This window comes from Podarcis muralis, chromosome 11 (genome assembly GCF_964188315.1).
Source record: "Podarcis muralis chromosome 11, rPodMur119.hap1.1, whole genome shotgun sequence".
Classification (NCBI taxonomy): Eukaryota; Metazoa; Chordata; class Lepidosauria; order Squamata; family Lacertidae; genus Podarcis; species Podarcis muralis.
In genome coordinates, this window is record NC_135665.1 from 45,959,233 (window position 1) to 45,986,070 (window position 26,838).

The following is a 26,838-nucleotide window of genomic DNA, read 5'->3' on the forward strand; positions in this document are numbered from 1 at the left end:
ATCCATCACAATGCAAATAGACTTCCATTTCCTCTTCTCCTCCCTGAAGCTCCCCTCCCCCACTAACACAGAAATCTGTGGAGGCTACCCCAACCCTCCAGGGCAGATCTTGCAGCACGCAGGAAGGGCAAATCTCATTGTGCAGGTGGATGCCTATTGCACAAGTGGACAAATACAATTAGATGTCACCTAGAGGTCCCATTCCCCCACCCCCATTTACAATAACATACAGAATACTTAGGATTTTACCTTTTGCAAAGGCCGTTTTACCCATTCATTTTACTAAAAGCTTAGTTTGGCATCCAGGAAATTTGCATGACAAATCTGGTACGTTAAATTACGCCTAGAATAGAAAATGATAATTTGAAAGATTTCTCATGTGGGAATGCCCCAGGCTAAGCCTCCTAGCCAATTATCATTGGGTTGATCAGATGAAATGCATTCCATTGCACTGTCTCCCTTATTAGGTACTCAAGCTATTAGGGAACATCAGTTTTACTGTTCGCTGTTTCTGCTGAATTCTGGTTTTGGAAATCTTGCGTTTCAGTGCTTTGTTTCCAGCAGGCTGAAATTTCGTATAAGTAAGAAAATTATTATTTGCAGTGGCGACTGCTTTCCCGTCAGCAACAAAAGGCATAATAATAGTCCTGAAACTGATGGACAGTAGATGCTCAGCGTAATGTAGGATTGGTCCCTACACCTGGCTGTGATTTTGTTTTCACATTATTGGAGGAAAGAACCTTCACTTTTAAACTGGCAAAAAAAAAAAAAAATCAAAATGTGCCAGTTCTTGCATTGCCCATTGGTTTTGGTAACGTATGCACTGAAGACAGATGCAAGCCTTGGACCCATGCATCCTGCTACATTGCAAATAGGTTTTTCATCCTGAATCCATGCCTATGTAGCTAGCAGCCATTTGAATCATCTGCCTGCACAAAAAAAGGCAGTGGATGAAAGCAGTGTACTTGTGTGGTCCCCAGCTCTCATTAAAAAGCTGCGCACACTGTAGGAAGACCTGTGAGCATGAAACTCACTTCTGCACCCTAAACTACACACTGCACATGAAGCAGCTCCACAAGTCCGATATATGTGACTCTCTCTCTCTCTGTGGATGCACGGATTAAAAGAACATGGTAGATTCAAAAGTACATTTCCATTTCACAAAATAAATGAAAAAAGCACCAGTATCAGACGAATGGAAACACACAGAGGCTTCTGTAAAACACTTATGAATATTCCTGCTTTGAAGAACAGGACTTCTCCCACACAATTCAATAAGAAACCAAAGAAGGCAGCTGGATTTTCCAAGCAATAAAGACTCAGGGCTTCACCTGTCAGAACATGAAGATTTCACAGGGGCAGCATTGACAGTTCAGGTACTTGGCAGCCCCTTACATATTGATCCACTGTGATGATTGCATGATTTTTCCGCCCTTTAAAATCCACGAAGGACTTAGTCGACCATCTTCACATGAATGAAAGAAGGATGATCGGGCTGAATCCACTGGGAACTTTTTCTCCAAAAGCTGCACCTAAAGGAATGAAAAGCGCGCAGAACCAAGCACATACCCTTACGCTGATCATCAGCAAAATAATCATTTTCATGTTGGCATATGTCAGCACGACAGAAAAGTCCCTTTCCTGTAACATTGTGGGTCGTGTACATGATTTGTATATAGCAGAATGAATATATTACAGCTAACTTTTCCCCACTTATTTTTTTTTTTACATTCCAGGTAACCAGTTTCTATGGTGTATTAAAATGTGAATATTCTACTTATTGCAAAATATCCTGTACTACGTAGGCTTCCACTTTTGTTTATTTGTTTTATAAAAAGACTTTCTGTTCCAGTCATTGTAAATTTAAAATACAGGTAATACAGTACTAAAATGATCCAATTCAAGTCTTTAATATAAAAATATCAGCACAAAACTCCTTTTCAAATTCTGTTTATTGTGAACAACCGAAGTGTCTGTTTGACTATCAGCTGTCTTGTACCAATGGACTCTGTGTTCCTACAGTTGTTTGCTTAGATCCCTTTCAGGTTTAATTTCCCCCTCTCCCCGGTGTGATAAGAAATGCTAAGTAAGAAAAAGTATTCAAAGGGTTAACTTGTTCAGAATAACAATAAATTAGGGTTGTTTCCCCGCCCGCCCCAAAATTTCTTCTTCAGTTCAAAATCCAGCTTTGAGACTGAGGAAGGCTTCCAAATCACATCAAGGAGTTAAGAGTGGTCCTTTTAACCAGTAGCAGTTTGATTACCAATGACCCGGAGTATTTCTTTATGAATGCTTGGCTCTTGAGTGTTTATACTTGTATCTCCTACTTGGCCATCTTCATAGCTAAAAAAGAAAGAAAGAAAGAAAAGTGCACAAAATTATTTTTTTAAAAAAATATTTCGGAACTTTCCACAGTACAAGAAACAGTGTGATCCTCCACCTGAATAAGGGGAGTTGCAAGAGTGAGGCCCTCCAGATCAGGGGCCAGCAAACTTTTTCAGCAGTGGCCGGTCCATTGTCCCTCAGACCTTGTGGGGGGGGCCGGACTATATTTTGAAAAAAAATATGAACGGATTGCTATGCCCCACAAATGACCCAGAAATGCATTTTAAATAAAACAACACATTCTACTCATGTAAAAACACGCTAACTCCTGGACCACCACAGGCCAGATTTGGAAGGCAATTGGGCTGGATCTGGCCCCGGCCTTAGTTTGCCTACCCATGCTCTAGATGCTGTTGGACTTCTGCTCACATCAGCCCCAACTAGTATGGCCAGGAATGAAGTGAGTTCGAGTCCAGAAGTATTTGGAGGGAACCACATTGGCTACTCCTGCTGTATATGGTTTGCATTGAGAAGGAGTTGTGCCATGCTTCTGGTTTCTGGAGGTTTACAGTATGGTCATACCTTGGATCCTGAATGCCTTGTGACTCGAATGTTTTGGCTCCTGAATGCCGCAAACCTGGAAGTGTGTGTTCCAGCTTGCGAACGTTCTTTGGAACATGTACGTCCAACTCTGCTTCCACAGCTTCCGATTGAGTGCAAGAAGCTCCTGCAGCCAATCGGAAGCTGCACCTTGGTTTCCAAATGTTTTCAGAAGTTGAATGGACTTCTGGAACAGATTCTGTTTGAGAACCAAGGTACCACTGTAGTGAGGCTGGGAAGTGGAGAAGCAAGGAGGAACTACAGCAAAGGCTAACAGAACACACATATTTTTTTTAAGTATTTTATCCAAACGTTTAATATGCATTTGGGGATGTTATGTAAGTGGTGGGCAAGCTATCATTTGGTCGTGCCTCCCATGATCAACTCAATAAAGAATTTGTAACAAACTTCTTGTGTTAGCTGGGTGGTGGTGGAAGCAGAGTTGTACCTAGGCTCCCCCCACCCCCGCCAGTCCCTTGCACCCTTTGGCAAGAGATGTATCAGCAGTCCCTTGTCCCCAGAACAGTTTGAAAACCACTATCCTAGGAAACTGTAGCTCTGTGAAACAGCAATGCGAATCTGATCTAGGGATAGAGATTGCAGAGGTAGCTTGGAATAATTTGCGGGGTAAAAAACCACTAAAATCAGTATCAACTCGGATCTGAGAAAATACCTTTAAACTACTACACTGATGGCATTTGACGCCATTGCAGTGTAGCTAGATTAGTAAAACTACTGGAGATTCTGCAATAGTATAAAAGGTAAAGGTACCCCTGCCCGTACGGGCCAGTCTTGTCAGACTCTAGGGTTGTGCGCCCATCTCACTCTAGAGGCCGGGGGCCAGCGCTGTCCGGAGACACTTCCGGGTCACGTGGCCAGCGTGACATCGCTGCTCTGGCGAGCCAGAGCCGCACACGGAACGCCGTTTACCTTCCCGCTAGTAAGCGGTCCCTATTTATCTACTTGCACCCGGGGGTGCTTTCAAACTGCTAGGTTGGCAGGCGCTGGGACCGAGCAGTGGGAACGCACCCCGCCGCAGAGGTTCGAACCGCCGACCTTTCGATCGGCAAGCCCTAGGCGCTGAGGCTTTTACCCTGCAATAGTATAGGTACAACATTTCACATGTGGTGGATGTGTGAACATATAAAGCCCTTTGGGCAGAGGGTATTTGCAGAAATGAGCTATATTATGGGTCAACATGTGTAATGTACCCCAAATTTAGAATGTGTTAACTATTTTTAAAGAAGGGCAATCTAACCTTTGCAGTAAAGAAATAATTACTTTTCTCTTAGTAGCAGAATGCCTACTAGTGGTACAGAATTGGAAAGGATGGGAACATCTGTGTATCTCTTGTTGGAAACAGAATTTATGGTCTATTGATATATGAGAAAAATTAACAAAGAGATTACACACATTCAATAATACAAATGGTCTAGATGATTTTGTTGGAAGTATGGCTTCCTTTTATAAAAGACTTTACTGATAACCCTGAAGAATGGCAGCTACCAAAATCACAGATTGGACTTTGACAAACTTGATTAGATTGATCTGTCCTGGAGGGAGGAAAGTTGGAGGTGAATAAAAATATATTCATGTTTTTAAAAAGAACAGAAGAAAAGAGAAAAGAAAAGAAAAGCACTAAAGGCTTAGGCCTGCTCAAAGGGTTTAAGTGAAGCCCAAAGCACTTTGTTGATTGGGAAAACAGGCAGGTTGCATCCTATCTTATTTTAGCAAGCTGTTTATTTAAAAAGAAAAAGAATAGCAAGTTATGAAAGTTACAAAGCAGTAAACTTTTTTTTAACATACAATTGAAAGTCCTCTGTACTTACACAAAGAAGAATCTCGTGCACACATGATCAGTGTTGGGAACTACCCATATCTCCCCATGTTTGTGCAGATCAGGTGAAGTTATCACTATAAAGAAGAGAGAAAAAATATTGACAAAATGCCTGCTGAGTTTCCTTATTAGCGGTCAACAGACCATTAAAGCGTTTTAAAACATCTGACAAGCACAAATGATGACATTAATAAAAATGTAAAAGTAAAGGTGAAGGTAAAGGACCCCTAGAAGTTAAGTCCAGTCGCGAACGACACTGGGGTTTCGATGCTCATCTTGCTTTCAGGCCGAGGAAGCCGGCGTTTGTCCGCAGACAGTTTTTCCGGGTCATGTGGCCAGCATGACTAAGCCGCTTCTGGCAAAACCAGAGCAGCGCACGGAAACGCCATTGACCTTCCCGCCGGAGCGGTACCTATTTAACTACTGCACTTTGACGTGCTTTCAAACTGCTAGGTTGGCAGGAGCTGGGACCAAGCAACAGGAACTCATCGCGTCATGGAGATTTGAACCGCTGACCTTCTGACCGGCAAGCCCTAGGCTCTGTGGTTTAGACCACAGTGCCACCTGCTAGACTACAACTCCCATAAGCCCCAGCCAGCATGCCCAGTGGTCAGGGATGAAGGAGTTGCTGCCCAAAACACCAGGTTGGGTGTGTGTGGTTTAGATCTATGAGGCTAAAGTGCTCTCTCCTAAGTGCTCTCTCCACAGCGCCACTGCATCTCTTAATAAAAATGTAAATACAGCTAAAAACACTGATTTAAAATGCTAGACAGTGTGCATATGTCAGGCAGTCATGAGAAGTATTCCAAAACTTTGCTACTTGCTCTGTGATTGACTTATTCAATAGAGCCTTGAAGCAAAGTGATCAGAAGAGAGTCAGAGGAGTGATCAGGGATGGACTGTGTGAATATATCCGATTGTTCCTAGCCCCTTGATGAAAGTTATAACAGAAAAGGACATGCAAGAAAAGAATCCACCTCAACATTATTACAGGAGATTTTATTATATCTGCCATCTAAGAAATTAGAGGGGAGATCATTAAACTTTTCCTGAGAAAAAGTCTTCCTATGTTTAGGAATAGATAACCACCCCAAGTATGGCATGGTATCTCCAGTGACTTGGGATAACAAGATCCCTTGGAAACCTATATCCAGACGCCTCTGCTTAATCATTGATTTGGCTTCTTTTAAATCCATGGGTAGCCAGGTATGAGGGTGATGGACCAATTGAGGTAACTTTTTGCACCACAGCCTTCAATCAAGGTGATTCAGAAGAAACTATTGTTGCCTTGGAGACCAAGGAACTGGGGGTAGGCACAAGACAACAATGGAACCAAAAAAGATGGAATAAATCCATTCTAAGCAGCTGCAGAATTCAAACCAGCTGTAGAGAATTCTCTGTTTAGAGACCCTACCACCCCTTCACAATTCCCAGGCTTCCTGTGAAGAGGAAATGATGTCACTATGCAACCAAGTTAGGTCTGAGGTGTAGTTGCTTCATTCTGACTGCGGGAAGAAGACCTGTCTTGTCTTTATTGTTCTTCTTGCTTACCTTCACATAAGGCTATACATTTTAAGTTCCGGCTTTGCAAAAACTGAGACTGCTGTCCTTTTTTCTGTGACTGTAAGGGAAGGCAAACATTGGAAGACAAAATTATACTAAATACGGATCACTGACTAAATAGTTACTAAATATGAAGTTGTGCTCCAAAAAGAAAGCAATTTGAGGAAGGGCTGCAGCTCAGTAGTAGAACAACTGCTTTTCATGCAGAATGCCCCAGGTACAATCCCCATTGGCATCCCCAGGTACCTCAGGGAATGGCTGATGCCTGGATCCCTACACAATTGCTGTCAGTCAGTGTAGACTGTACTAAACTAAATTAATGGTCTGATTTGGTTTTAAGAATGCTTCCTCTGTTCCAGTGGTACAGTGCTTTTTTTAAAAAAAAAAACAATGTTGGCCAATGAAGGAGTTATTAATAGGTCCGGTTGACATATTTTTGCTAGAAGTACTGATAGCATTACTGTTCTGGCAAATCTATAAACATTCTCTGTAATATTGCTCATAGCTATCAGTTCAATCCTTGGTTTAATAACAGACCAAATTTCTCCTAGCAGTAGGAGAGCAGAAAAATTTCCTTACAAGAGACATATATTTGCTGACAGATGAATGAAAGAATCCAAATTAGGATAATATATGTGACAGTGTAAATCTTTTTTGATTACCAATCAAGCATGAGATATTTGAACTCTTATTAGCCCATCCTGTGGAGTTGTATATATACCAGTTATGTCTGTTAGTGCCAACATAGAGCACAGGGCAACAATACTGGGATGGGGAACCTGTTGTCATAATAATAATAATAATAATAATAATAATAATAATAATAATATACCACTCATCTGACTGGATGGACTACAACTCCCATCATGCCTGATATTTGGCCATGGTGGCTGGGAATGCTGGGAGCTGGAGTCCAGGAACTTATGAAGGGTCGCAGGTTCCCCATCCCTGCAACAGAGGAACGGCAGTCCAACAACTTACTATTTGACACAGAAAACAGTTCTTGTAGAATTCTCAGTTGCCAATGCAATGCCCTTATGGATTCCTCCATCACCGCTATCTCATGTGCACATGAATGCTCTGGGGCTAAATAAGCCTCATCTCCAGTACCTGCCCTGAGCTAGCAAGGACATAAAACTAAAATGTCTTTTAGAAATGCTTCATATATTTCTTTACCTGTAACACATTGCTGTTTTTACTGCCTGAAGGAGGCTCATCCTTCGCTGACACCTTCTGCTGCTTCTTGTTCATCCCTAAAGACATTAGATTTACATCAGACATACTGGTGCGTAAAATGTCAGATGTTCCACTTCATATAAATGGAGAGTGCATGCAGACACGGATGTTACAGCTGATTCTTTTTTCCAGCAGCTGACAATCCTGGTAAATTGAGCGCTTTTCTATGCTGCCAGCCGAGATGGTACAATCTCCTCTGCAACCTGTGCTGGCTCAGTCCTTGTCTCATTCCTGCTTCAGGGCTTTCCACTGACCATCACCAGCAGTGTTGCCATACGTAGTAACGCCTGCCTGCCCACCTTTGGTGCAGGTGCATTGAAGCACCCTTCAGCAGTGCAGCTCCCCCCACCAGCAGGGCCAGCCAGGGCTGGGTGGAGGGACAGCCAAACCCACATCCCCCCTCAGATGGCAGATTGGGGGTTTGGATTGCTCTGCATGGTTTTATTTCAGGGATTTCAAAACTATATTTTATCAGAAAGGAGTCTAAGAGAGTTGTGTTTCATGCACAGAGATATGGCCATAGCTGTCAACTTTCCCCTTTTTTAAAGGGAAATTCCCTTATTCCAAATAGGATTCCTCACAATAAAAGGGAAAAGTTGACAGCTACGGATATGGCTTTTTGGGGGGCCAACAGCAGAATAAAATTACAATAAAGGAGATTACAATAAAGGAGTAAATAGTGGGGGGGGGACCCTGCAAATTTGCTCGGGTAGCTAAATTAACCACATTATATTAAAACAAGGGGAAAACAGTCACGGAACAAACTGGAATCCCTCTGTAACCTATGGATTTTTGCTTTGGATTTTCAGTGTTTTATAGCTAGTAGATAACTAATACTTCGTTTCATTTCAGCTCGCCTTGGATTTTTTAAAGGATTATTGTTTTACTATAAATATTTGCAAAGCAAATACACTACCATATGGATAATGAGATGTTCTCTTTTGATATGTATGCTTTTTCTTGTGGTGGACACCAAATCAATTAGCAACAAAGACAAAATTGGGAATGTGGGAGGCAGGTGCCGTCTCCCCTCCCACTGCAGCAAAAAATCCTACCCACCTCCCCTGGACTTTGCAGTTTGGGATTAGCCTATCACCCAATCAGTCACCTGCTTGGAAGTAAGCAGTGATTTTCTGGGAGGGCACAGCGATATCTCCTACACCTAGGAATACATTCCCTCTCTCCACCAAACTATTGCTGTAAATGCTCCTGGGGTTTACATGACAATCTGGCAGATGACTTTTTTTGGTCACAGCTGGCATGTTCAGTATGAGTGGGGAAGGCATTAAACCAAACTGCAGAAGACAAGTGAAACATTAATAATAATAATAATAATAATAATAATAAATTTTTATTTATACCCCACCCTTCCCAGTTCAGAAAACCGGGCTCAGGGCAGCTAAGAACAAATTTAAAACACTTAATTGATACAACAAAAAGCAGCATACATTATAAAACGTGAATAACAATAAATTCAGAATTCAAAAACCAATTTAGGGGGGAAATTCATCCAATAAACATTAGATGATCACCAGGGCTAGCTGGCTAAATTAGTCCTATTTGGGCCAGTGAGCAGACCAGGGGAGAATTAGCTGTGGGATCCCAGAGCGGGTAAACTTCATAAAAAGGGGAGGGGGAGGGAAGGAAGGGGAATAAAAGATCAGGCTAAGTTCAAAATGAAAACCAGGGGGAATAGCTCTGCCTTGCAGGCCCTGCAGAAGGAAGTTAAATCCTGCAGGGTCCTGGTCTCATGCGACAGAGCATTCCACCAGGCAAAGGGCTCATTATTCAACCAATTCTTCGCAGCCAACTGGCTGGAGGGTACATGGGAGGAGAGCCAACTGGGGGAACTGGTGGCTTGGTCACGTCTACGCCTGTTCTTGTGACATGAGATGGAGCTTGACACACCTCTAAGCATGGACCAGTGAATGGACTGATTTGGTGCTTGGAGCCATGATGAAATTGTTGCCTGTGTAAGCTGGGAGTGTTAGTTGTCTCCTGCCTCTCTCCCCGGGGAGACCACACTGTGGGGCTGCTGCCAGTATGTTGCATATCCTTGAAAAGGTACCAGGTGTATCCTAGCAAGGATGGCCCTTTGTGAATCTATATGTCTGCAACCCAGTGTGCATTGTGAAATCTAGATCATATATGCCCTGTGCTGTATCCAACCAAACTGTTGTGCAGGCAGAACAACTTTACTGAGTGCAATGTAACTTTGCAACCATCTGCTCCCCCTGCAGGTCCCTCAAATCTGCATGAGCAGATATGGGGGCAGTGCGGGGTGTGTGCCAATAAAGGAAAGCAGGGTTAATACCACTGGGCTTGTGAAAGTTGTTCCACACATGCAATAATTTAGTTGGATTCAACTCCCTCTGTTGGGCCAGAAAACTGCAGCAACTTCCAGCCTCCACAAAGTCTTCCTGTGAGATATTGACTATCTGACTTCCACTCCTGCTCCTCCTCCCTCCTCCATTTTTTAATCTCTGCAACAGGCACAGCCTTGAGCCATATATAGAACGAGGAGGAAAGTTGCCACAGGCTAATTCAGCAGGCATTTGGTTCTCTGTTTTAAAAATACATTCACTCTGTCATATCCCACTCCCCTCTGCACATAGAGAGATTTAAAAACATCACCTGAGTAACCAAAAGATATGCTTGACAATGGACTAAGGTAGATTCCACTTCCAAACATTGCACCATGGAGCTGCAACAAAACAAGGACCTTTTAGCTCATTCTTAAATCGGTACAGTTCTTAGACCTGCTGCAGAATAAGAGCATACAACATTTGAATTGTTTTAGTCTCATCTCAAACTCTCAATTTATTTAGTATTCAGTGGTATACAGTCTTTGAACTGCTGTTAGCTATAATGGCTAAGACTATAGAGAGCTGTACCCAAAGGACCTGTAGCTCAGTGGTTAAGCATCTGCTTTGAATGCAAAAGGTCCCATGTTCAAACCCTGCCGTTTCCAGGTAGGGCTGGGAGGGAACCCTGTCTGAAATCTTGCACAGCCTCTTTTACTCAGTGCAGGCCTTGCTAAGCTAGCTGGAATAATCTTTTGACTTGATCTATGGTATGTTCCTTTGATACCCTTATCCTTATTGCTTAAGCTGTTCAAAGCTATCAAAGTTGGTGGCCATTGCTACATCTGCCACAGCAAATTCTACACACCAAGCAATGCATTATGGGTGGGAAACCTGTGGCCCCTTTGAAGTTTTTGGATGCCAGAACCCACCAACTTCAGCCAGAAGAGCCAAAGGTCAAGGGTAGTAGTTGTAGCCCCAAAACAACTGGGAGGTTTGTCTGTCTGGAATCTACTTTGTGTTGCAATTCAATCCTATACAAGTCTACTCAGAAATAAAGATCCCTGAGTTTATTGAGACTTTCTTCCAGATAAGGAATGCTGTTTATAAGCTTGTTTATAAGCTTCAATGTCTCGCACCCAAAGCTGCCTTTAATAAACAACCCATATATTTTCCTCTCCAGTTTTACTTTTACCTGCAGTCTTGTATTGGAAGCAACTACTAAGCCATTCCTCAGGATAGAGTGCCAGTTTTCAATGTGTGACCCACTTTCAGAGGGGGAAAAACACAGAGAGAGGAAATTAGTACTGTCATGGAGAAACCAAAATGAAAAACAATGTGTTTAGTTTTTGTTTTTATTATGCATTTTGTGTTCTCAATTTGTATTTTTTTATGATGCAAACAGCCCTGTGATCTTCAGATGAAATTTTAAAAAGTCAATAAATAATAAAACTAGCCATTTGCTCTAAAACCATGTGCTGGAAGAAGAAAATTATGCTTTTCAGAATATTTCATACTGGTGATTTTTTAAAAATTTGCAGCTTTGGATACTCACTGAAATGCAAAGGTACTTCCATAGAGATTTTTAGCAGCTCTGAAATTGGATTCTTTGGCTGGTGGACTGCTGAGCAGAAGAAACTGATGTGGGGTGTGCATAAACTTCAATTGCTGAAAAAGAATAGGGACAAACCAGCAAAGGGAGGTTAGTGACATATTCTAATTCTCAAGTGTAAACATATTTTTAAGGGTCAAACTAGGCTTAAAATGAGGGACCTGCAAACAAGAGCTAAAAGATCAAAGCAACATCTCATCCCTGATATGCAATTAGTTCTGTGGCCCTTAACTCCTTCTCCTTTGCACTGTTTACTTGCCCACCCTGCCCTTGATTGCTATTTATTCCTGAGGAAAAATATGCTTGGAACCATATACCTGTATTTTTTGTTGAAGAAAAGCCAACAGCAGTTGATTCAACGGGAGTTTGAGATGGGAGTTCAGCCAGGAAAACTGTTCAGGGTTCACCTTGCCTGACTCCCATAACCCACAGTCTAATCTCCGAAAAATACCCAGTTAGATATAACAATCACATAGCTCCTACGTCTAACATTTTATTTTCAGCTTATCAAAAAAACTTGAGTTTGGAGATTTTAAAAAATCTAACAAGGAAAAAAAGGAAAATACCTCTTGTGTTTTCCTATTCTCCATGACATCATTTATACTGTGACAAGGCATGCAGCTAAAGATGGGTGAACTTTGTCCTACTCGCTTTACGCTTTTCTGAGTTTTCTGCAAAACATCTCAGAAGAAAAGCCTGGGACTTTCTAAGTTGTTCTGGTTTCTTCTGAGAAAGCTTTTTAAAAACCAGATTTTGGGGGGCATATGCCAATGACTTCTCCCAGTCCTTTCAAAGCAACCTTACACTGCCACATAGTGGGGGAAAGAAGGTTCACTTATTATAGCAGACACCTTGCAGACCTCTTCCTTCTAGCCTGGATCATCCTGAGCATGCTCAGGAATGTCACCACGGAGAGTTCATTGTTGCCTGCTGAATTGCACAAGACCTGCCATTTCTCATGACCCTTAATTTAATGGATTTGGCATGGAGATATACGGAAGTGATAGTGATGATGATTTCTTTGGCACAGAAATGGAAACAAAAAGAACTACCAATGAAAGAAGAATGGCAGACGTAATGAATGGACTATGCAGAATTGGATAAGATGACAGGAAGGATTCAAAACCTGTGGGATCAGAGATTCTCAGAGGACTGGAGTAAATATATGAACTATTTGAAAAGCAATTGTAATCAACAGATTATGCTAGTAGGATTGCAAGAAGTTTTGTAAGGAGGACTATGCGAAATATTGCAGAGAAAACTATGATAAGAATTATTAGTGAAGGAGTATTAAATGTAATACCAAAAATAAAGACTGGAAAATCTTCAGATGCAGTTGATGGAAGTCCCAAACATTGTATAAGATAAGAAAGTATGTTATATGATTTTTGGAAATTATTTGTAAAAATCAATAAAAATATTAATTTAAATATTAATTAATTTTAAAAAAGATAGTGATGATGATTTCTTAACCACTCTTTGCCCTGAAGTCCAAGGGCAGGTAAGAGCAATTCAAAAACACAACACACCCCAAATTCTGAGAGCAGTGATACTACCAAGAGCATTCCTTTCTCCTGATCTTAATACCAAGGTCTGTAGGGAAGGAGTGGGTCTTCCAGATCTCTGCCCAACAAATTCCACTAGAAAACGATGCTCATGAACCTACTAGAACTTAGGCTTTAAAGATGAGTCCTACAATGTATGTATGGTATCTTGAGAAATCTGGTTTCCCCATCACCTAGAAGAATAAGTTGACACAGGGAGACAGTGGAAAGTAGCAGCAGTGGCTGGCTGGCTTGGTGGGAGTTTGGGCTCTGTTCACAACGGAGCTCAGATTTCCAAACTTTGGTGGGGGAAGTTTGTACTTCAAACCTTTCCGAAATCCATTGTCATTTCTACATCCAACCTATCATGTCATCACCCAGTGCTATCAGATGGTGGATGGAATACTTTATATTGAAAGACAGAGCCAATAATCCATAAGATGATCTAAGTTAACACGGCTTGTTCCGAGACATTTAATTAACAGTGGGCTGCACAGAGATGGCTTTAATGCAGTTATTACCCATCAAAATAAATTGGAGCCTACATGCCTAAGTGAACATTTCATCTATTACATTTTGTTCTATCCTCTGAAGTCAACTGACTGCCTATTTGAGATTTATTTATCAGGAGTGCAGCCCAGAAAAAGTGAAGCATGGCTAAGTCTTGCTGAAATAAATGGGACTTATCAGAACAGTCCTACACACATCTCCTAAAAAATGAGTTCTGTTAAGTCCACTGAGACTTATTTCTAGGTAAGGGTGTATAGGATTGCAGCTGTAAACACAGTCAAATGCATTCATTTTAAAGGCTCTTGGAAGGGTCTAACATTATTTTGCAATATAACTCATGCCTATAATGAGAGCAGGCAGGGAGGAAACTATAATTCTTGAACTCACTCGCTTGGACATTTCCTGATGTTCCAATTTTGCCAATCTTTCAAGAATTGACTTGTAGTGGCTGGAACTGAACAGGTGCTAAATGGTCTTTGGATTTTGACTTTTAAATATTTTAATGACTGTCTTTTAATTGCTTATTTAGTTAGTTATTTTCATATGAAGCTCCTCAGTCCAATTCCAGCACAATCGTTTGCAAGTTTACTGGAAGTAAATGCCCTGTTCTCCTTGTCAGCTCCCTGATAGCAGCAGTAGGATGAACATCTAGCAAACAGGCCAGAGGTTAGTCTGAACATCTGTGGCTGCACATACATGAGCATTCCTTTGAAATCAGTAGGACTTGTTGAATATGCAACAAGACCAAACCAATAGCCAGATGCAATGGATTCAGAAGCATTCAGTGTATATTGTACTGGGTGATGGGCTGCTGAATGTTAAAAAGCAGTCTCATAGCCAGCATTCATTGCCTGCCCAAGACATTTGGTTGCCTGAGGTGGAGCAGCAACTCAGTCAGTCAAGCACGAGACTCTTAATCTCAGGTTCATGAGTTTGAGTCCCACATTGGGCCAAAAGATTTCTGCATTGCAGGGAGTTGGACTAGATGACCCAAGTGGTCCCTTCCAATTCTACAATTCTATGATTCTCTTTCCCTCCTCCAACCCCCAGCCTAGTATCTAAGACTGGTCATTTTATTTGGCCCCTGAAGAAGACAATCCCACAAGCCCCTCTTCCCCTCCCTGGCAATAAAATGTAATAAAATATATAATAAAAATAACAATTTGCTGCCTGTTAAGGAAAGCCATTTCCCTGTATGATAAGGCCATTTCTGTCATTACATCTCTATGCAATAGATTCACAAATATGCCCCCCCCCACAAAGTGTTTTAATTTTATATTATAGAAGATCCAACATAACACTTACCCTGTTCACAGGTAGCTTCACAATATGTGATCTGTTACTTGAAATAACCCTGAAAATAACAATAAATTATATATATATATATATATAAAAGATGTCCCACTGTTGTAGTACTAAAGTATCACTAGCAACAACTAAAATCATATATAAAGAATTTTTTGTTTTTGGAAAAGCTTGCCTAAACAGTAAAACACTGATAGATGAGGGTATTGTCAAGTGAGGGGCAGAGTGTTGCTCTGCACTGACACAAAGAGGGTCGTTTCTCTTCTTTCCATTAGCTGAGCCTTCACATTAGTCAGGGCATAGCGAAGGGCGTCTATCTCAACGCTTAGGGCACAGGGAGGCAGAAATGGGAAGAGGTGGCCCTTAAGGTCCCTGTACAGTTGTACCTTGAGTTAAGTACTTAATTCGTTCCAGAGGTCCGTACTTAACCTGAAACTGTTCTTAACCTGAAGCACCACTTTAGCTAATGGGGCCTCCAGCGGCTGCCGTGCCGCTGGAGCCCGATTTCTGTTCTCATCCTGAAGCAAAGTTCTTAACCTGAAGCACTATTTCTAGGTTAGTGGAGTCTGTAACCTGAAGCATATGTAACCTGAAGTGTATGTAACCCGAGGTACCACTGTATATGAAACAAGACAGGTACCAACTATCAGGTTGGTTTTCCTATAAAAATACTGGCAGGTACCTTCATTCCATTTTATTTAAGCCCACACAGATGATGGAAAGCCCCCAAAGTCTGGCTCCCTCACCCCAAGATAGCTTGGCCATTTGTATCATTCTGCCAAGCAGAAATGGGGATTTTACCATGCATTCGTTAAATCAGCGTCTTAATGTATCAAATGCATTTAACTTCATGGGCTCCTTGTGTATGCAACAAGTGAGAATTTACAGGTGTGAAATGATTTTGGATAGTCAACCCATTTTTCTGGGGCTCGTTTTCAATTTTTTTTTCCAATTGACATTCACAAATGAATGACATGATTCATCCCCATGGGGTTGCTTTTAACTTTCCCAACAACTGCACTCCTTTCGAGTAATGGGAAGCCTGCGCCTCCTTGTCATATGCCCATTCTATGGTCCAGATCCATCTTTAAAAAGCAACCTTAAAATTCAGTGAATGAAGTGGAGCTGCTGAATGTGCAGGATAAAAAAGTATGAATGGACTTCCCATTACACCAAATAGTCAGGCAAACTGCACTGCAACAAGGGCTGTGTTGAACATGGCAAGATCTTCTCTCACAGGAGGTGATGGATTGTGCCCTACATTAATGACAAATGGGATCTGCTAAGAACGAATCATGTCATCAAACACCTAGCATGCCATCTAAGTGAGATCTTTACCACTGCAGAAGAGGATGAGCAAGTGGGTCTTGTTTGTCCATCTGCTTCTTTATTTCTAAATAAGGTGCCTAGGAAATAATAACAGTGTTACAGATAGCCAAGGGAACATTCTGAAAGCTAGAAGACAGAAGCTAGGGTGTATTCTGGTAACTCTCCCCACTGGAAAAGGTGCAGGAGGTTTCACCAATATGCACAACAAATGGAATCGCCCAACAAAATCTTGCCATTATCCTTACCTCCTAATGGGAATCTGTTCAGGGTTCCAGTTAGCCAGCCCTAGTTCCCCAGTTTCCTTTTCCAACTTTCACTCAATAGTCTGCTGCAGCTGAGCATGCTCAGTTCTCATTGGGCTGGGTATTTTTCAGAGGGGGCTGCATGCACCTTAAGGGATTTTTTGTTTTGTACTTCTGCAAGTCTTGACATTTCTCTGATTAAAGCATTGTTAGCCTCTGTTCCCCCCATGGACTTGCTTTGGCTGCATTTCTGTTGGCGCTCAACACCTGAGCTTGCTAACAGAGGAAGCAATTCAGTGCTAAGTGTAGACAGAGCTATCTTTTTTGGTGTGGAAACCATTCTTCTTGTATTCTATGACACGTTGACTTGCAACTCACCAAGACTCATCATCGAAACCAGAATTCATGCGCACCAAAAGGACCACTTAATAGTGGCTTCACTTTCAAAGCATTACAGATGCTTGTAAGACTCAGACATCAAGCCAGTCTCCCTAGAGATCCATTCACAATGATATCCTCAAACTATCTTTATCCCCGTTTTGTAAAGGTCAGCTCACTTGTTTATGCTTCATACTGACTCATAACCCTTCACAAAAATACATGAGTGGATCCTTGCAAAACAGCGGTAAAGATAGCATGCTCAGGAAAGAATGCACAATTGTTTAAAGAGAACCACGGGAAGAATCAAATACTAGAATTATTACAGGAGAATTCTAACTGAAATGTTGTCTATGCAACTAGATTATGTCTACACTTACTCTTTTTGGATGTAATGATAAACCACAACAGTAGCAGCACTTAGTCTCAAATTCAAGTGCTGCTCCTCACTCCCTTCCAGTGTGACTGTGAGGAGATCAGATGCCTTTACATCCTGTTTAGGTTGGCCAGTGTTTGTCTTACAGATAAATTAGTGAGAACTCTGGTTAGTTTTGTTTGCTTGGAGAAGTCAGGATCCAACCCTGGTTTATGATCCCAGCTTCGTAACAAATAAGAGTTCCCACCAGTTCAGAGATAACAAGAGTCTTTCTGAGCTTCCCCTGCACTTGACTTTGGATGTTCACAAGAAGTCCTGATTAGTTTAAAACTGGAAGAGGATACCTTCAGTCTTCCCTTCACAGCTATGTGGATAGAGGAGATGGGAGGAGAGAGCACGTGACCTTGAGATTTACTGCTGCTCATGCAAATAATGACAAATCATGCATAACACCTGAACCGAACTGTCCAGAGCAATCTTGTGTACTCTCCTAACGTACAATTCTTATGGACTCATGGATTAATGAAGTGTATGGCAAGGCATTCACTTTGTTAAGTTTATGGCACAGCTTGAAAGGACATAACAGAAACTAGCTTCTACTGAGTATTGAGAAGTTCACACTACAACCCCCAGCCCACTCCCCTTTTACTTAAGCAAGCACACTTTTAGTTGTAAAGCCATCATCACAGCAGAACATCACAAAATCAATAGAGTTGGATCCAGAGAGGAGCCATGCTCAGAGCACATCCATTGGCATCAATGAGAATTAAGCTAACTATGAACCAATCCAATGTCTCCCCTCACCTCTGGCCCTTTAGAAGGCTTTGGCTTGGCTGTCATATTGCATTCAAATAAATATATACAAATATACTGAGCAGCCACTGATCACTGCTCCATTCCATTGATGGTGGGAACAATCTACTGCTCCTAAGCAGCCTCCGCTGAAAATAAATACTTTTGTGTAACTCTTGCTCATTTCCATTTGAGCTTTATGCGCCTGCCTTCTGGTTCATTGATTTTATGTTGTAGCTTGCTGGACTTTCAAAGTCTATTACTTTGATAGGCTTTTCTTGTACAGCTCTAGTAAAACAACCGCGCAAACAACATTGCAAACTCATAAACAGATGTAACATACCAACAGTTAAGGAACAAAATGAGTTTTATGCTTACCTGCGTCATTTCTCTTATTGAAGTAATACTATCCAGTGCTTTCATGACTCGGTCATAATTCTTCTTCTATGGTGAAACAAATGAATAGATTAAACACAATAGATTATGAATGGATTAAATGCAAAGTATTAAAAAAACCCTAACAGTGTACTCACAAAGAGCAGGAATCATTGTACAATAGTACATAGATCCCATGCATTACAGATAATCTTCTATAATAAACATCTGCCTATTTGCAAATGAGGTTTGGATGGGCCGATCTTTTCTTGAGAAGACTTCTTTATTTTGGGAGGCTTTTAAATTGTCAGAATTGAAAACTTAAGTTGAAAACTGTGTGATAACTGATTTGCTCCTTATATTCTATTTTTAGTCTGCGATGCTTATGTTGTGGTTTTTATAGCACTGATATTGTTATATTGTTCTGTTGTGATTATCACTGCTTGTAAGCTGCCTTGTTGAGTAGCTGTGCATCAGACCGGTAGAATATCTTTTTTTTAAATCTTTATTTATACAACAACAAAAACACACAAAAAAAAACACAAATACAAAATTACACACAAATTACAAAAATAACCATAGACACATAATTTTCTTGGCAAACAATAATACATCTATTGGTCTTAACACTAAAGACCCAACTTCCCGTCTATTCCATATTTCAAATTCATATTACTTATTGCCAATACACATTTTCATAATTAAACTTATTCTCAATAAATCTAATTTCTTCTATCTACCTAGCAACTAATACTGAAGTTCCTCGAATGCTGTAACAGAATTTAAACTACTATATTTATTTTTCAGATATTGTTTAAAAACCTCCCATTTAGAAACAAATTCCTGTTTTGATTTATTCTTTATCTTTTCTGATAAACCATCTAATTCGGCATATTCTGTCAGCTTTTGGATCCAATCTTGTATAGAGGGGATTTCATTACTCTTCCATTTTGCTGCAATCAAAACTCTTGCCGCCGCCGCCGCATATAAAAAGATACCCTTCCTCTTTTGTGGAATATCCAAATCTGTTATTCCCAGGAGGTAGGCCTCTGGTTTTTTATTGAAAGAGATCTTTAGCATTTTTTGCAGTTCTGCATGTATACTCTCCCAGAATACCTGTATTTTCCTACATATCCACCACATATGGTAGAATATCTTTTTAAATAAATCTTTTGTTTTGTCTTCTTTGGTGTCCTCTGCCCTGGGCCATTGTTGGGGTCCAGAGATTGCACACACATGAGGGCGATGGATGGTTGGTGGAGGAATCCTGAGTAAATGGCTGGGAAGTGAAGATCTCCCAGGGTGAGAGGCCAGGAGAAGAAAGAAGGGTCCACCACTTTCTACTGGTAGCAAGGTTTAAGAGCTATTTTTGAGAGAGGACTCTGTGTGTTCTTTTTCTTTCTCTGTTTTTATTTAGCTTAGTTTCTTATTGTATTATGTAAAAGCTTTAATAAAATATTATGGAGGGAAAAGAGATGGCGGAAATTGCAATTCAACATTATCTGGATGACCACAGGTTCCCCAGCCCTCTCTAACTGCTCTACAGCACTGTTTTAAGCATTCAGAAAGGGCTGTTTCCCAAATGTGATCCATCCTTTTGCACAAAGCTATACCTTTTCTGAATATTGCATCGTGCCTCTGAAGAAGGATTCACATTCAAAACATATTAGACTCAAAAACCATAAAATGTAGAAATTACTTACCCTGGGATTAAAGGCCAGCATCTGAGAGTCATTAGGATCAACTACAGAAGGATATGGCTCAAAAATGACAACTTTCCTGGGTGATTCCAATGCAGAGCGGCACATGGAGACCAACAAGTCTACAACCTGGAGATAAAAATGGAAACATGCACAGTCTCTCTTTCTCTCTTTTTGCGAGAAATAATATCTTTGACCCTTTCCCCCATGGCTGATTCATCGTTTTTCAGCCTGAGGGATACATTCTCTATTGGGCAACTTCAGGAGCCCGCACTCCACTGGTGAGCATGACCAGAGGCGAACGGGAGCAGAGCAAAGAATGTAAATATATACAACAGACTAGTTTTCCACACAGCCTCACACACCCCTCTCTTTCTTCCAATGAAGTAAGCAAGCAGCATTATCTGAGTTCAAGGATACATTCCAGCAAGGCAAAAACACTTTAGGATAGTAGGGCTGCGGCATGGGAAATACCGTATTTTTCGCTCTATAGGCTATTTTTTGCTCTATAGGATGCACTGGACAATAAGACACACCTAGTTTGGGGAGGAGGAAACAAGAAGAAAAAAATTCTGAACCCCAGAAGTCAGAACAGCAAGAGGGATCTGGCTTCTGGGATAGCCTCTTGCTGTTCTGGCCTCGGGGACAGCCTTCAAAGCCTCCGCAGGGAAGCAGGGTGCCTTCACCCTGCTGCCCTGTGGAGGCTTTGCGCAGCCATCCCCAAGCTAGAACAGTGAGACGGAGGGCTGCGCAGCGCTCCGTCTCCCTGTTCTGGCTTTGGGCTTATCCGCGCAGCCTGCATTCGCTCCATAAGACGCACACACATTTTCCCTTACTTTTTAGAAGGGGAAAAGTGCGTCCTATAGAGCGAAAAATACGGTAGATGATGTGACTGAGGGGAGGCTATGTCATGATGCACAGCCACCACTGCAGATGGCTAGGAAGTAATACTGCAGCTATCAACTCAGTAGGCCAGTGACATAAGGGGCCAATTGGGTTTCACCAGATTATATAAAGCTGCTAGTTTTGGGCTGGCTCCTCACCATGTTCCTCAGGTAGAAACCCCATTCAGGGATCAGATCACTTACTCAACCAATAAGCATAGAGCAGCAAGTTCACACTTCCTGATACACTCATTCACTTAGTGACTGGATGGTGCCATCACGGAGGTCTCATTGAACAGGACCAGAAACATAGTTGGTGGCACAGTTCCTGATCACATGAACAAAGCCTTCTGCATTTATACAGCTGTCTGTGCAGGGCATTCACTTGCTTACTTCCAAAATATCACTCTCAGCTAGTGATAAAGTCCTGAGCTGAGAATCTTATCTTTCATAACACAAGGAAAGAATGACTCCTCAAAATGTAGCTGTAAACTTACTTGGATAAATTAGTTAGCAAAAATAATGGCACTCTAAAAGGAGACCATTTCTGAAGAAGGAAAGGAGGACTTTAAAATAAATAAATGATTTGACCATGTGATGTTAAGATTGATTTCAACTAATTGTAAGGTAGAAAAACCACCTGCCAAATATCCTGAAATTCTAAGTTGCACATATATTATTATTCTGAAATGGCACGAAAAAAAATGAATGATTTTGTTCAGAGTCCCTCCCTCTGTCTTTCTATCTTAGATTTAAAATAGTTCACTCACTGAGCCCATTTAAAAAAGAAGATGGATTTTGATTAACACTTCCCTCTGGTTCCACCCACAACCCCAGACAGACTCTGACTCATGCCAGTTCTAAAACCTTTATGCTCAGATCTCTGGAGGGAAATAAAAAAATAATGATCCTTCCAATAAGTGAAACAAAAAAGGAAAAACACCAGGAAGAGGAGGCAGATCAAGGCTGCATTCCTCATCCTCCTTTGCACACTTGGAACAATTGTCACCAGCTAGTTGCCAGTGGACCAGCACACCAGTGCTGCTCAGAAGGAGGACTAAATGAATGAATTGCCAATAAATATGGATTCAAATACCAGCTTAGTCAAAGAACCACTGGGTACCTAATGTCCTTTGGCCCTCCAGATGGTGATGAATTCCAGTTCCCATTGTCCCTGGCCATTGGCCATGCTTCCTGGGGCTGATGTGAGTTGCAGTTCAGCAACATCTGGAGGACCCGATGTTTCCCACGCCTGCTCCAGGCAAATGTAGACAGATGGTACTTTAAGGCAGTGTTCCCCAACCTTGGGCCTCCAGCTGTTTTTGGACTACAACTCCCATCATCCCTCGCTAGCAAGACCAGTGGTCAAGGATGATGGGAATTGTAGTCCAAAAACAGCTGGAGGCCCAAGGTTGGGGAACACTGCTTTAAGGTGACTTGACCCACTGAAATTCTAAAACTAGTTTACAAGCTGTTGGGAATCACAAGTGGGGAGAGCACTGTTGTACTCAGGTCCTGCTTGTAGTCTTCTCGTTAGCATTTGGTTCACCACCGCGAGAACAATGCCAGACTGGATGGGTCTTTGGTCCGATTTAGGGGTCTTCTTACGTTGTTATCTAATGTGGTGACCACTATTGTGACAGACCCAATGGCCCAGTTGACTGCTCACCTCTTCTTTAGCCATTTAACAGAGGATCAAAGTCTCCAAGAGAGCCAGAGAAAAGAACATCTTGGTGCACATTTATGAACAAGTGGACAGAGTGAATCTCAGGGAGACATTTTGGAGACTACTAAGTCTCTGTGTTTATCTGGGTGTCTGCTGTGGAAACTAACAGCTCAGCTGTCCTTGCTAGCATGCTTAAATTCCAGACTGAGATAGTAACCAAGTAACCAAGGTCTTAGCACAGGAAGAGAGAGAGAATGGTTTAAGATTTGAGATTGAGGAAGCAAGACTCATCTGTGCCAGGGCTCTGTTTATCCGCTTGTGTACTTGCTTTAGTATTAAAATGCTGGGAGAAGGGAAATTTGATCCATTCTTACTTTTGACGTTTTGTGCTGTCCTGTTTTGTTTTGTAGTTGTTGTTTTTTTAAAAAAAATTATTTATGCTTTTCAATTTATACTTTTCACTAATTTTACAATAATTTTAACATTGCAAAACTTGACTTCCTTCCCCCTCTTTCTGTGGTTCCTTAAATTTATTTTTAATGTATTCTGCATATCCAAAGTTCCATCCTGTTTTATTAACATACAATAGTTTTTAAAATATATAATAAAAGGCTAAAATAAGGAAAACGACCCCTGCTCTTACTTGTCTTGACAATGCGCTTTCTTTATAGAGTCAGAGGCAATGGCTTTGATTAGATCTGGGAATTTGGAAAAGAGTAATACTGTAGGCTTCCCATCTTCTAGGAAAGGGCTATCACTCAGGCAGGAATTCTTGGTCTTTGATACTACGCCACCATAGAATCACAGAACTGCAGAGTTGGAAGGGACCACAAGGCTCATCTAGTCCTGTAATGCAGGAATATTTTGCCCAACATGGGGCTTGAACCCACAACCCTGATATTAAGAGTCTCATGCTTTACTGACTGAGCTATCCAGCAACCAGTAGTCTGGGCTTCTTTCACTCTAACACAGGGTCTGTGGGCACAGGTTGGGCTGTATGTGTGGTGCCCCCAATTCCCAAAAGGCTGGCAACCCCTGCTGTACCCAAAGTGCTCCAAGGGGAGCCTATAGGCAATGGTTCCCATTCCACAAAAATCTGTGCAAAAATTGGGCATCTCACTGTGAAGACTTTGGAATCAAAATTCCTTCATCTCTCTACTCAGCCATGAAGTTAATTGGGTAACTTCTCTGCCTGACCACTCTCTTAGGGCTGTTGTGAAGATAAATTGGGGTGGGCGTTGGGGGTTAGGAGAGCCAGCTTGGAAGATACTCTTCATTCCCTGGAGGGTTTTGGATAAAATGATATTTTCCTAGAAGGGTTAAGAAAAAGAAAAGTCTCAGCCGTTTTCTCAGGAAAACGTCATCTGTGATATTTTGGCTCCACTCTAAATAACACTGCGTTTAATGTGAGATTTCTTATACTTCAAGTACAGGAAGAGTTTCAAAAGAATAAAATGAAAGCTTGAACTTTTAACTCAACTTTTCATTTGCTGTAGGGTGAAATTCGAGCACTTCTGAAAATACCAGCTGCTCCGTAAAATCATAGCACCATTAGTCCTCAGTGCTTTGGATGCAACAGGGGGGAAATAAAATGTAGCAAAATGACATGGGAAGATGGGAAGATGCTTAATAATAATTGAGCTGGCAATGCAAACATCATTCATGATTGTGTATTTGTTTCACTTTACCTGAGCCCCTGTTGCGATTTCATCTGCTGCTTCATTCATCACACCGAGAGTTTGGAAAGCAAATACACACAGCTCCCGTTCACACACGGTAGGCTAAGATCGGGGTGGAAAGAGAGAGAGAGAATCTGCATGAGTTGCGTTCATGACAATTTAGGAAAATGCCCAGCCTTATGAAGGCTTGTATACTGCAAGGGCTTAATGGAGTACATACAGTTATATGTTCTTGTTGCATTAAAAGGCAGGCTATAAAACAACAACAGCAACAACAACAACAACAGTTTGTCTCTGTAGTCTTTGAAAAAAAGAATTATCATTATCACCACAATCATCGTGTTCATTTGTATGGCACTTTCCTACAGAATTTTGCCCCAAGAAGCTCACAACACACCAGGTGAACCATTAGGTGTAACAATTCAAGAAATATATACGACAAACAATTGACAATTATAAAGAACAGTAATATCAAATACAGAAATACAACCCTGTCAATCCATACAAGTTTGTATGAAGCAATGCAAATAACTCAATCTAATTTAACAGCTCAAAACTAAACAGGAGAGAGACTAATGCCTAACACAAAAATAAAAAAGTAGTTATACAAAACATCCATAAGGCTGCAGATGATGCTATTTCCAATAATTCAGATCCAAGGTTCAAACTCCGCCTCTCTTACCTGAGAGACTGCAGACACTGTCAGCCTGGCTCTCACCTAGAGGGGCCTTATGACCACTATCTCACTCCACACAGAGGCCAACAACTTTCCTTAGACATTCTCCCACCAATCAGCACAGAACCATAGAATAAACGTCATTGCAGCAGTGTCCTAGGCCTCTGAGCCTTGGGAAATGTACTGTAGCTCCTAGCTGATGCCCATAGTAAGGACACAGTGTTTAATGAATGCCAGAGACTGCAGTAGGTTAACTGTAACTGACACTTTTTTCTCCAAAAGCATTTATGCACCAACCCTAAGAAAATCACTAAGAGAGAGCCACATCAGAGCTACTATTCCCAGCATGCTTGACAAACTACAGTTCCCAGTATGCTTTGTGAGAAGGCATGTGCTTTAAATGTGTGTTGAATGTGCTTATGTGTGGTGTGGATCTGCCCTAACAAAGAACTTGTGCTTTAGTCCTTCATTCTAGTTCCACTTCCCATGCCATTCCATAAAAAGTAATGCCTGCCCATTCAGAATCCAATTTCACCACAGGCTGCATTTTCTGAGCCTTCCTGGAAATATAGATAATTATTTCTGCTGGTTTCCTTCATTGGCAGAACCTTGATTAAAGCAGAGGCACTTCCAAGTTTCCTGTTCAACTTCTCAGCTACTTGTAAAACTCTTTATGCTCTGGAGACGGGAAACACTCCATGGCTTATCCTGCCAATGCATTTATGCCTTTGGCTGCCATCAGGATAACTGAAGAATCTGTCTTACTCTGCTCTAGGGGTCACTCTCGGCAGAAATGAAAACCAAACAAGAATGTGTGCCAAGTGTTGGAAGAAATAAATATAAAACTATAGAAGGGATTTGCTCTAAGAAAAATAAATTTTAAAAACTGCATCCCTGGCTGCACAGATGTTCGCACCAAGATTCCCCTTGCATTTTGAGAGCATCTAAACCATTTTGTTTGCAGGAACTTTTCCCCTCCTCTCTTTACCTCAATGACTGCACGATGACTACAACACTGAAATATTTTCACAGAGATTGCTTTAGAAAAGCCATCATCTTTCAAGTCCTATACGGCATCAGTCATTTGATTTATCTCATCTGCCGTGCTACATTGAATTAGGCAGCAGATGAAGCTGAACACCATCCAATTCACTGTAGCATGGCACTCTAGTAACAGAAGAAGAAGTGTGTTTATTACCTCCAGCGGCGCTACGTGCACACACTTTATTTAGGAGCCTTGGGCATACAATCAGTTACTCTGCATTTGGCCCATGTGCTTCAGTGGGTCCAGTTCTGAAATTATCACCCTGGGCAGGGCTGGGCCAAGATATTTTGGCACCTGAGGCAAGCTGCAATGTCATGCTCCGTGTGAAGGGATGATGGGAGCAATAGCCCACCGACAAAATAGCCCACCAGGGAAGAAAGGGTGAGTGAAGATCTATGTTGGGAACAAGGGGAAAGGAGACAAGCAGTGCCTCTTGATCGCCAAGACACTGCTGTAGAGGCGGCATGAAGTTGGGGGTGTCAGGTTTGCATTTTTTGGATACAGAAAATATTGGTTTAATGTGTAGAAATCTTTCCTATTTGGTTTAAGAAGCTTCTGGAAACTTCTCTGTGTGATACAAGCTGGTGCAAGCTAGAAGTTTCTACCTGCCAAGTAAGTTTCCATTCTGCCTGGAAACAAGCTGAAGGTTCCTGATGTTCGGGTTATTCCTTCAGAGAAGCTGAGTTAAGCTGGTTCAAACTGGTCCTGTTATCTTTCTCTCAAGGTCATGCTCTGGACTATAAGAACAGACCAGAAGAAGCCTGAGTTTCTACTTACTGTTTCTCTTTCCTTCTTGGTTCTCTCTACTTAGTTCCTGTGTGGGAACTAAGTATGTTTAAGTGCTAAGTGTCAGCGGTGTAG

The 26,838-nt window shown here is 41.5% G+C and overlaps 1 protein-coding gene across 8 annotated transcripts in view; it reads right to left on the reverse strand.

Moving 5' to 3' along the window:
* Positions 1-1,802: 1,802 nt before the first annotated feature.
* Positions 1,803-26,838, reverse strand: part of PARP8 (poly(ADP-ribose) polymerase family member 8) — a 191,982-nt gene continuing 166,946 nt past the window's right edge. For all 8 annotated transcript variants that reach the window (XM_077936391.1, XM_077936390.1, XM_077936394.1 and 5 more), the window contains 12 exons: positions 24,266-24,358; positions 20,031-20,156; positions 18,331-18,396; positions 16,174-16,241; positions 14,836-14,884; positions 11,420-11,532; positions 11,060-11,132; positions 10,196-10,265; positions 7,502-7,578; positions 6,314-6,383; positions 4,755-4,839; positions 1,803-2,343 (listed from right to left, as the gene is read on the reverse strand). In XM_077936391.1, the coding sequence (XP_077792517.1) occupies positions 2,241-2,343; positions 4,755-4,839; positions 6,314-6,383; positions 7,502-7,578; positions 10,196-10,265; positions 11,060-11,132; positions 11,420-11,532; positions 14,836-14,884; positions 16,174-16,241; positions 18,331-18,396; positions 20,031-20,156; positions 24,266-24,358 (993 nt within the window). In that variant the 3' untranslated portion in view covers positions 1,803-2,240. The remainder of the gene's footprint in view (positions 2,344-4,754; positions 4,840-6,313; positions 6,384-7,501; positions 7,579-10,195; positions 10,266-11,059; positions 11,133-11,419; positions 11,533-14,835; positions 14,885-16,173; positions 16,242-18,330; positions 18,397-20,030; positions 20,157-24,265; positions 24,359-26,838) is intronic.